This window comes from Primulina tabacum, chromosome 13 (assembly GCF_025594145.1).
Source record: "Primulina tabacum isolate GXHZ01 chromosome 13, ASM2559414v2, whole genome shotgun sequence".
NCBI classification, from domain to species: Eukaryota; Viridiplantae; Streptophyta; class Magnoliopsida; order Lamiales; family Gesneriaceae; genus Primulina; species Primulina tabacum.
In genome coordinates, this window is record NC_134562.1 from 27,929,721 (window position 1) to 27,941,393 (window position 11,673).

Below are 11,673 nucleotides of genomic sequence, written 5' to 3' on the forward strand. Positions count from 1 at the left end.
AAATTTAAGAAAAGATGCTTTTGAGATTTTAATGTTGAAATATAATAGGTTGATGAATATCTTGGGTATAGCATAAGGAAAGTAAGATACGATAAGTTTGGACCTTCATTTCTAATACTAGAAACTGTGAGAAAAGTCAAAATTCGAGATTATAGTAAAATAGAACAAAGTACCATAGGTTGTTTTAAGTCATGATTCGCAAACGAGGAACTTGAAAGCAAATTTAATTAGGATTGAGGAAAAACATAAGGTTAGCCTAAAACTTATTTTATAAGAGTGGCGCAACGGAAGAGTGGATTATTGGGATACTAGAATTAAGAGTTTAAACTTTTTGATTATCGAGCATAAGCAAATTTCGGGGACGAAATTCAATTTAAGAGGGGTAGATTGTAACGTCCCGAAAATTTGAAGGTCTACGTGAACCACGTGCATGAAAGTTATCGAATTTTTTATATATTTTAATCAATTTATTTTAATTACATTAATTAAATGTGGTAGGCATGTTTACATTTTTAAAATATGGTTTTTTACTTGAATGCATAAAACTGTGTTTTAAAGGTGATTCGAGACGCGATCGAGGAACGGAGACTGGGGACCATATAGGGAAAAATCTTTTTATTAAATAATTAGTTTTAGTTGTTTAATATATGGTATATTTTAAGTAGTATTTTCGAAAATAAGGTATTTTGAGATGTTTTTACGCGCCGAGTCGTATTTTTTACCTGTAATCAATTTTTGAAAAAAATAAAGACTTTTTGGAGGCTCGGTTATTATTTTCGAAAAACAACCTAAACAAAATATTTTAAATATTATCTAATGAGCCTATTATACTAGGTTAATGGGCCTAAATTTGCACAATGTATTTTTATATCAAAATAAAGGTAACAAACCCTAACCTATACACGCACAAACTCATGCCCCTCACCCTAAAAACACAAGGCACTACAAGAAAATTCAGAATCAACAACATGATATTTACAATGTCATTTACAACCGTCGCTAATTTGATATTAGCGACGGTTTTAAGAACTGTCGCTAAAGTTAGCGACTGTTTAGCTTAAACCGTTGCTAACATTAGCGACGGTCCTAAACCAAACGTCGCAAATTCAAAAATTCGACCCCGCCTAAACTTCCCTCCATTTTCTTCCACCACTCTCTATAAATACCTTCAAATTCGCTTCATTTTCTTCCATTCACTTCACAACACTTAAAATTTTCTCACTTACACGATTTTACAACTTCACAACACTTAAAATTTTTATCTCTTACACGATTTTACCACTTTACAACACTTAAAATTTTTTTCTCTTACACGATTTTTTTACCACTTCAAAACAATTAAAATTTTTATCTCTTCCACGATTTTATCACTTCACGACACTTAAATTTTTTTATCTCTTACACGATTGTACCAATTCAAAACACAGATTTATTAAATTCTTAAATTTTTTTTTATTTTACCTAAAAAATTAGCGACGGAATGTATAAACCGTCGCTAATTAGAGACGATTTTGCACATGAATACCGTCGCTACATTTAGCGACGGTTAATACTAAACTGTCGCTAAATTTATCGACGGCTTAAAGAACAGTCGCTAATTAGCGACGGTTTATATACGCTGTCCGTCGCAAATATTTTTGCTACGGTTTTTGTAGCTACGACAACGGTTTCTCATTTGCGACGGTTTTCAAAACCATCGCAAATTGTAGCTACGACAACAGTGAAAAACCGTTGTTTTTGAGCTGACCATTTAACAACACTGGCTTTAACAACAGTTTTAAAATGGCTAAAACAACGGTTTTTAACCGTTGTCGTATGGCATTTTTCTTGTAGTGAGGACTCTTCCATCAGTACATAACACACACACACCACACGTTTTCAAGAGGAATTCAACAAGGTTTGAATAAAATTCAACAAGCTTCTTCCCCTGTCTCTCCACTAACGTCCCCCGCATCTCAAGTTGTTTTTCGTGCGTGAAATACGCAAGGCATGCCTTAATCTTTCTTCATTCATCTTCCACACCATATTATGTATTTTGATATATGATTGCATGAAAAACATGATACACTTATTTTATTTTCGTTTTTATGGTATAAACATGATAAAACTAGAGTTTTCATCTTTAAAAACTCTTGGTTATGATGCGCAAAGGAGCTGCCATAGAGGGTTACTAGAAGGGTGCTTTTTAACATGTTTAAGGGTTACACATAAAGAATGCATTGATTATAAAAACACTTTCTCTTCGGTTTCTTCGAAAGATTCTTTAAGGATTATAATATTTTTGGTAGCGCATTTCGATCTGGAGCTTCATCAGATGGATGCAAGATTGTGTTTCTAAATAGTCACATTGATATAACGATTTATATGGAGAATCCAGATAATTTTGCGTCAAAAGGCACAAAAAATATGGTTTGTAAATTAAAAAATCCATATATGGACTCAAGCAGACATCTCGACAATGATATTTCAAATTTCATCAAGTGATCATCTCGTTTTGAAATAAATTTGGTCTATGATTATGTATACCATAACTTCAGTAGGAGTAAGCATAATTTTCTGTTTTTATATGGTGATGAAATCTTACTAGCAATGATATAGAGTTGTTGCATGATACCAAAAGATTTCTGCTAAGAATTTTGAGATGAAAGATCTTGTTGATGCATCTTTTGTACTGGGTATACAAATACATCGGGATCATTCTCGATGTATTCTTGCATTATCTCAGAAAGTCTATACTGAGAAAATTCTTGTAAGGCCCGAGAAATTTATCCGGTTAATCTGAAAAGATTTGGCGATAATTATTATAATTTATGGGTGATAATTGATACGATTATAGACGGAATGGATCGGACTGAGAAAGACGAAAGAAAATCAAACGGGGTGCAAAGAGAAGTCCCCGCGCACATGCGCGACATGTATCGGCGCACATGCGCGACATGTATCGGCGCACATGCGCGAGGAAGACAGAACCATGCGCGCACATGCGCGACTTGAATGCGCGCACATGCGCGGAACGTCCAGAATGATCGGCGCATATGCGCGACGTAAATGGCGCACATGCGCGGGTTGGGCAGAATGATCGGCGCATATGCGCGACATAGATGGCGCATATGCGCGAGCCAACAGAAGATGCTGGTCGAACTACCGGCGCATATGCGCGAACAAGGTCGCGCATATGCGCGCAACGTGCAGAACATGCACAACGCCACTTGCCCTTGTATCATGCAACATATGTATATATATATATATATATATCAGCATGCGAATTCCTTCAGAAGAAAAGGAAACGAGGGCCAAAGAGATTTTCAAATTTTAAAGCATAGATTCGTGATCTTGTGAAATCCATCCGTTCGATTTTGAATCCGACTTCAGTACTGAGTGCCTATCAACGCAGGCTTCATCTGGACGTAAGTTTTGTTACGTTTAGACATGATTTGAATTTATGATATTGTCAGAATTGAATACGAATCAGATATGATGTTTCTGCTACAGTAGGCATTGTATAACTGAAGTCAGATTATAGAATAGACTGTTTATGAAATTGTTATGATTTTTGGAGTTGATTTAGTTGAGATTCTATATCAGAGTTGTGTTATTATTCAGGGTATGAGCTGTACTGATATCGATTATGAGTTGGGGTATTATATCTGTGATGTTCAGATTGACGGGGTTATTCAGATTGTATCGCTATGCCGTCAAAACATCAGTTGATTTAGATTGATCAGATTCAGTAATGATTTCGATTGTATCATGATATCGTTGATATGAATTAGATTGTACTTTGTTCAGTTATGGATCAGAATATATATATTTCGATTTGAATATTGATCAGAACAGGTATTGAATTGAATTATATACTGATATTGTATTTATGCGATTGTCATTGCCAGACTGGGTATGGACATATTGACATACAAGACTTCGTCTTCATCAGATCGTGAAGAGAAAGGTATAAATTGATGTTATTTGGGAGATCGACTTGAGTTAGATTTAACTCGAGTTTCCCTAAACCACATACTTGTATGGTATTGTTTTTATACCTTTGTATTTTAATGATTATGTTTATTCTATTGAATTAGAAGTAGAAAGCAGAGAGCTATTGAGTGAGAGTCACTGACAGAGGGGTTAGATTTTGATAGTATAGTCACTGACCCATTGCACATTGTCAACTAGGCTTAGTCTTGGTAGATACGCCAAGGCACTGGACGTTTGGTGTATCGATATGCTTAAGATACAGACATTGTTCTTATTGTAGATTATTCGATACAGGTAGACCAAAGTCCAGAAATAAGAACGTACTGCCACCGCGACTGGTAGTAGTAGGTGGGAGACTTGTTACGTTCTTATTCACCGGGATCCCTAGATTAGAATGAGAGATGAGTCGAGTCTTAGATATCGAGACTAGAACTTGATTACAGAGTTGTATTGATTTATGTTTCGTAGATTACGATTCAGATATTATTTACAGATTGGTATTGATACATGTTGTTTGATTATGCTACATGTGATAAGATATAATTCATGCTTTTATGTTAATTTAGTTATCTGCATGTATACATTATTTATACTGGGATTTATTCTCACCGGAGTTATCCGGCTGTTGTCTTGTTTGTATGTGTGCATGACAACAGGTGGGACAGGATCGGGGTCAAGAAGACGATGGGAGGAGACAGATTAGAGTGGTGATTCCGGACTTATTGTAGATACGGTTTTAACACTTGGAATCTAGTAGTTGAACCTTAGTCTAGTTTCATGATTATTGTACATTATTGTACTTCTATACTGAGATGTATATTAGTAAATTCCATTACGTTCCGCACCTGCATTTTAAAAAGAAAAATTTTTAGACCCTGTTTATCTGAATTGATAATTAACTCCTAAAGATGATTAAAAGATGATTAGCGTCCGGGTCCCCACAATTCTCAAGCGATATTAAATGCAAGATTGTAAACCAACGGAAACCCTGTGGCTAAGGGAGACAATTTAGTCTCAAACAATGCCCCAAGAATGATTTTTAGGAAAAAGTTAAGGAGAAGATTCTCTATGCATCTACAGTGGAGAGTTTGATGTATGTTCAGGTTTTTACACATATATTGCGTATATGACAGGAATGTTGGGAAGTTATCTAAGTAATTCAGGAGTAAAGTATTGGAAAGCTGTCAAACGACTCTTATGATATTTACAGAGAACAAAAGATTACATGCTCATATATAAGAGGCTAGACCAGTTTGAGACCATTTGGTATACTAACTCTGATTTTATGGGATGTCAAGATATTATGCAAAACTACGCTGGAAAATATTGATTTGCTAGCAGAAGATGTTGTCTCATGAAAGAGTGATAAAATGTTATTTATTATAACCTCTTTTATCACGACAATAGATTTTATAGCTTGTTATTTTGCTTCCAATTAAGTTTCGGGTTGTTAAAGGAACAGATGAGAGTGGATAGTTATATATAAATCACTTCGGTACAAACTCCATAATTGGGGATTTAATTATTAAGAAACTATCACCCAAAAGGTTTTTGTGCACATCATTTGTATGGGTATTTGGTCAATTAAATATATTTGGTTTCAATAGAAGTTTGTATTTTTAAATTTGTTATAGACATGTTCAGTAATTCGGTTTATGGTTATGTAAAAAAAATTCTCTAGAAATAAATTTCAACTTATATCACATTTTGATTATGGTTTAAAGTTTGATATCAATAAAATTTAGGGAGGACCAGATTGAAATATGCATGTTATGATCATATTGCATAAAATTTCATGTTATACGTCAACTTCATAATTCATGTCATACAGTTGTGTTGGCATATGTGACCATTGATGGGTCTAGTTACTTTGGGTGTATCAAAAACTGCTTTGATCCTATGTTGATGTGATTGATAGACCAGACTGATTATAGATACATTTCAAAATGAAAACATTTTTGAGCTCATAAGATTGTTATCACAAACATAAGTATAAGATTACACACATAACCTAAGTGAGATTATTTGATCAATTTTATTTATATGAGCCTATATATGAATAATTATATATTATGGGTTATCGGTTAAGTTAAACTCAAAATAAAGTGATAAACTAATGTTTCAGGTTATTGAATTTTAATGTATCTAATAGATTGTGAGTCTTTAATAAGTAGAGGCGAAAATAAAATTTTCTGTTTTTATGATGAGTTAAAACATAAATATCATCAGATAATGATAGACAATATCTATATATGAGTCATGATCTTCAGATCGAGCGTTATCACGTTCCCTATTCTCTACCCTGAATATAGAAAATAATTCTAAAAATAAACTGAATGATTCTCTCAAAGAAAATAGTGTATATCTGGAAAATCAAGACTCGTTCTTAAGGCGTAAAGATTATAATTTCGGATATACTTTCGTTTAAGTTTTGAGTCAAATTATTAATGATTTCGAAGGATGGATTCAATTGTTGGGTTTCAATGTTATCAAGTTTAAGAAAAGTTTCTTGGAGAAGAATCGAATCCCACGTATATTATTACAATTGAGATGGAAAGGTTGATTTCCCGACAGGAAAAAAATCACTACATCACATGCCTCTTGAAGAATCCCACATATTTTAGCTTTTCAAATTCGAATTTATGAAAATGCTATTAAATCGCGTAAGCATGCACCCGACTTTAGTTGAAATTGTAGAAAATACTACTGGAGAGAAACTGGGTAGTTTAAACGAACAAGGGCATGCCACGTTGTCATCCGCGCAGCTAGCCACCAAATCTTCCGCTTCGCCACCCGTTACTCCGTGCGTACCTGGGGACTACCTCCGGCGATAATTCACCGAAATCGCCGCCATTTCCGGCGGAGAGATTAGATGCCACCATCTACTCTAATACCGTGGAGCTCCAATTCTACTCCCGTTCTGAATTTCACTTCGTTCATGCCGTTGAATAACTACACTCCCGGTTTCAGACCCCAATTTCGGATTCCCGAACGAAGAGAACACATCGTCTCCGCAAGCAATATGAATAGATCAAATCCATCCATTGTCACCAATGGTTCTGATCGGCTGGCGAATGGTGTTCGCCGGAACTTCTTCACTGCAGCCTCCACCAACAGCGGCGGCGGGGGTTCAGTATCAGAATTGGATGATAATGTACGGAAAATACTTCAAGCGGTTCTGTGGGTTGCTGAGGGTGTCTATATCATTTGGCTCTTCTTACTTCCCTACGCTCCTGTAAGTACCGTAATAGCATATATTCATGATTTCGCCGAAACGGAATTTATTGCTAAATTGTCATAATGATCGAACCATGCATATGTTGAAAATCTTCAAATTGATTTAAAGGTGATATGGATGAGAACTCTTGCTTTTTGATTGAGTATTTGAGTTCCAATTTGCTTGTACCATGCAGGGGGATCCCATCTGGGCAATCAGTTCGGAAACAATCAGTTCTCTCATAGGCCTTGGTGTTAATTTCTTCTTTATTCTGCCATTGTTGAACTGTGGTAATGCTACTCTACTCTGCAAGACTGCTACAAGTACACTATCTTAGAGAGAAATCAAGAACTGCCTAATTATAAACATATCTTAATCAATGAATATTGCCAATTATACCGAAGATGCATATTTTAATATTTAAGTCTATATTGTATAATGTTTGATCATTTGTTGATTGAAACTTTCGGCAGAGTAGTTGGTATTCATCTCATCGATGCACCGGTGCTTCATCCGGTAAGTTTTACTGCTTGCATCTCATATCTGCTTGGTTTCTTGTGTAATTTCAGATACTTGATATCTTTTGTTTTCCAGATGTCTGAAGGGTTATTCAACTTTGTCATCGGGTGGACGTTCATGTTCGCCCCTCTGTTATACACAGATAAGAATAGAGGAAAATATAAGGGATCGCTTGATGTTCTTTGGGGATTCCAAATGTTCCTTACAAATAGTATGTTCTGAAATTAATAATTTTACTTGAGGTGTGAGAATGAGTTGCCTTTGAATAATGGTGATGATTGTTGTTTCAGTTCTTTTTTGTAATATTTTCGTGATTGGGATTTGAGTTTCATTGTTTTTCTCCAATGTAGCCTTCTTACTTCCTTACATGGCTATCCGTCTGAATAAGGTTGATGGAAACAACACTCCTGTAAAGAACTCTCAACTAGGTTTGATCATGACAAACGGCGCACCAGTTGTGGGACTTCTTGGTGGGCTTGTTTGTTCGGTTTCGATTCTGTGGGCAGTTTATGGGCGCGGAGACGGCAATTTCGGTGATTTAGCACAAAGATGGGAGTTTCTTCTTGATTATCTCGGGACAGAGCGGCTTGCTTATGCCTTCATTTGGGACATTTGCCTATATTCAATTTTTCAGCCATGGTTGATAGGTGAGAACTTGCAGAATATTCAAGAAGACAAGCACGGTGTGGTAAATTTTCTTAGATTCGTTCCCTTTATTGGGCTGACTGCCTATTCTCTTTTTTTAAGCCCTGATGATGAGATATAGGCAATAGCTGAGTATTTTACATTTTACAATGTAATATTACATTATTCACAGTTGAAAATATAAATCAGCATTAGATTTCTGTTTCTATAACACTATTTTTACGCGCAAGACGCACGATTATATTGAACTAGCAGCTCAAGTTGCAGAATTTAAATAAGTAGACAATGAACATGAAATCAAGAAACTCAAATCCGAACCTTAGGTATAAATGTCAAAAGATTAAATACAAAAACTATGGCAATCGACGCAAATTTAAGATAGATTGCCACCACTCTGCTGCCAGAGATTGATAACATCCGTAGCCTGATTGAGAAGGATGATCATTTTCTTCTGTGATATCCAGGGCTTGCTCTCCAGTGTGGCTCTAAGCTCTTCCCATGCATCTTTTCTAGGCCAAAAAAAGTATGGACTCAAAGGAACATTTCCATGACCTGGTATCTTCTGATCCAGGGCAAGCCCGATGTTCTTTTCCATCCAAATGAATTTCAACACGAGCCTCGGTTTCGTCAATGATTTCGTGTCTTCTCTTGGCTTCTGCATAAGAAGGAATCCATTAAATTGTGTCTAATTCTATGTCTAAGGACGACGAACTAAAGAATGAAAAATATCTTTATCCCTATTCTACATTAAACATTAAATATGAGCATTTGAGACTGACAATTTTGGTAAGATGGTATGGTAATTATGTATCTGAAGACTGAAATATACGCACCACACCAGTGGCAATAACCCTATCCAGATAAGAAGCTAGTGTGCCAGCAACAACCCAAATGTATTAGAAGAGTTAAAACATAGTTCAATTTAAAAACTCAAACTTTGCGCCCGTCGATCTAATTTATCATGTCAAGCTAAATAGTAAATACCAGGCAACTCGATGAATATGAAAACTACTTCAGCTAAATGCAATCAAATGCCCATATAAAGAGTAGAGGAAAAAAAAGATAAAAACCAACAAAAAAAATGATTTGTACTTGAAAATGGAAATGGCCCACCTCAGATTCTTGACCAAGCTCCGGGTCTGACACATCAGCAACTGTTTCAGCTGGAGCTAACTCTGCGGTGTCCGCAGCAGCATGCAGCCTTTGAAATCCTCTAAAGGGTCTGGCTCTGAGGTCAATATACGCCAAAGAATGCAAAGAAATAGCTTTTGGCTTCACAAAAAACGAGGATTTCAATAGCGCCGAAGTGGGATTCTTGGAAACAATGGATGGTTGGCAGATTAGAGTGCCTTTTATACTTGATGTAACAGACATGTATAACATCTTATGCTCGCTCTTCACAAATTCACGAAGATAAAGAGAGAAGTTGGTTCTTTATTATGCAGTTGAAGGGGGAGAAGTCATGGTGCTTGAGAAAAGTTCTGATAGTGGATAAGGTAACGATGATCCAAGAAATGGGCTTTGGGCTTGACTGAAATGTGTTGGACTTTAAGTTGAAGTTTGCCCTATTGGGAATAAGATATTTCACTTTGGCAGTAAAGAATCGAATACTGTTGAATATGACAAAAATTTGAAAATTCAAAATTGGTTCGAATTAAAGTTTGAGCTTAAGTTCGACTCGAAAGATTCGAACATTTCGCGAGCTATTCGAACTTTTGCTCAAAACTAAGTACTCCAAAGGCTCGAAATTTATTTATTTAATATATAATTATTTTATATTAATAAAATATTAAGACTCGTAAGCAAATCACGAACTATAGAAAAAAATAATTTGGGCTTGAGTTCAGCTCGAAAAAAGTTTGAAAAAGTTCGAGTTCGACACGAAATCAATAAGTTAGAATATAAATCAAATATTTTTTTTTTACTCCATATACTTTCACATTCAACTTAACGGTAAATTGCTTATAAATACCTAAAAGTAAACTCATATTTGCTTCCACTCCCTATGTTAGTATTAATATGTTTCAACTCCCTGACATCTTTCCTTGTGTGTTTTAGGTCCCTACTTGGTAACAAGTTACAATGATGCCCTCATATTTTTTTTTAAAACCCGTAAAAACCCTTATATGGGCAAGTGTAAAAAATGAAAATCTTTCCCAAGAAACCCAAATTGATCGGCTCTCATTATCCTCAACCCTTAAACACTCCGATCTTCCCATTGCCGATGAAAATGTTAGGAAAAAATTGTGGCCAAATCCTTTCAACGACTAAACAAGATTAAACTTTGCACCCAATTTTTCTTCGTTGTCTGCAATCTCTCGTCAATTTTGTCCTTTAATTTTCTGTGTAATGGAATTTGCTAGAGTTGGGTCATCATCGAATCTTGTGTTTCTTGGTACCTGCAAGTTCAATAACCAACTCTTTGTGATTTCGATTTTCAGTGGGTGTAGTTTGTTTGATATTTTTTCTAGTCTTTTGAAAAAAAACGAGGAGATTAATCCTGAATCTATTACTCTGCGATACCTAGCTCCCCAAGATGTACGTGACGTTGAACGATGATGATGATGTGCTTAATATGATCCATCTTCATATGTGTGTGAAGCTTACACTGATTGAACTGTTGGCAGAGAAAAAAGAACAGATTGGAGGTGGAAAATCTGTGGACAGGTAGTATCGTTATTTAGTTCTATTTTGTATGTTGTGTTATATTGGTATGTTTTATTTGTTCATATTGCACTTTTTTTAGTGATAATCCTGGAAGATAAGAATACAATGGTTTTGTGTTGTGTATTTGTTCGACTAATTCAAACAGTAGTCTATTTTGTGTCATTATTTCCATTTGAGTAATTAAATTGATGGCAAAATTTTCAGTATCTATTGTAGTACTAATGTTTTCCATTAGAAAAGTTAGTTTTTACCTATTTATTACTGAATATATGGTTATGATATTGGTAAGGGTTGAGGAAGATGACACACATTCCAGTAGTGATAACGAGCTCGAAGATGCCCCCGCACAAAATTCCATTGACGCTTGGTTTCAAAATTCCATTGACGCTTGGTTTCATTGCATCCGAGGCGAGGGGCAAATATTCAAGGATGCTGCAGAATGTAGGACCTATATTAAAAAGTATTCGATTGCTACCAGACGTTCATATTTATATAAAAAAAATGATCGAGAAAAGATTATCGCTATTTGTAGTGTAAAAAGTTGTAAATGGAGGATTTATGCTTCTCGACATAAAGCAGACAATCTATTTGGGATTAGAAAATGAAATTTACAACACTCATGTGGGGAGGATAATTTACGTAGTAGAGGG

General features: G+C 35.4%; 2 protein-coding genes across 2 annotated transcripts; one reads left to right on the forward strand and one right to left on the reverse strand.

The window, feature by feature from the left end:
* The first annotated feature begins 6,671 nt into the window (after positions 1-6,671).
* LOC142522398 (uncharacterized) lies at positions 6,672-8,556 on the forward strand. The gene is made up of 5 exons (XM_075625770.1): positions 6,672-7,210; positions 7,389-7,482; positions 7,671-7,708; positions 7,787-7,922; positions 8,062-8,556. Exons 1-5 carry the CDS (start codon positions 6,848-6,850, stop codon positions 8,475-8,477), a joined length of 1,047 nt encoding a protein of 348 aa, XP_075481885.1. The 5' UTR covers positions 6,672-6,847; the 3' UTR covers positions 8,478-8,556.
* A 92-nt stretch (positions 8,557-8,648) lies between these two features.
* Positions 8,649-9,886, reverse strand: LOC142522399 (small ribosomal subunit protein cS23z-like). The gene is made up of 2 exons (XM_075625771.1): positions 9,470-9,886; positions 8,649-9,011 (listed from the first exon to the last, which is right to left on the reverse strand). Exons 1-2 carry the CDS (start codon positions 9,737-9,739, stop codon positions 8,730-8,732), a joined length of 552 nt encoding a protein of 183 aa, XP_075481886.1. The 5' UTR covers positions 9,740-9,886; the 3' UTR covers positions 8,649-8,729.
* Positions 9,887-11,673: the final 1,787 nt, after the last annotated feature.

Excerpts from the sequence above, each read along its gene's own strand:
- LOC142522398 (XM_075625770.1), top strand. The coding sequence starts at position 6,848 with ATGCCACCATCTACTCTAATACCGTGGAGCTCCAATTCTACTCCCGTT. Across the intron at positions 7,483-7,670 it reads TCTGCCATTGTTGAACTGTG|TTGGTATTCATCTCATCGAT; the intron begins GTAATGCTACTC and ends TCGGCAGAGTAG. Across the intron at positions 7,923-8,061 it reads CCAAATGTTCCTTACAAATA|CCTTCTTACTTCCTTACATG; the intron begins GTATGTTCTGAA and ends TCTCCAATGTAG.
- LOC142522399 (XM_075625771.1), bottom strand. The coding sequence starts at position 9,739 with ATGTTATACATGTCTGTTACATCAAGTATAAAAGGCACTCTAATCTGC. Across the intron at positions 9,012-9,469 it reads AGCTTGGTCAAGAATCTGAG|AAGCCAAGAGAAGACACGAA; the intron begins GTGGGCCATTTC and ends CTTCTTATGCAG.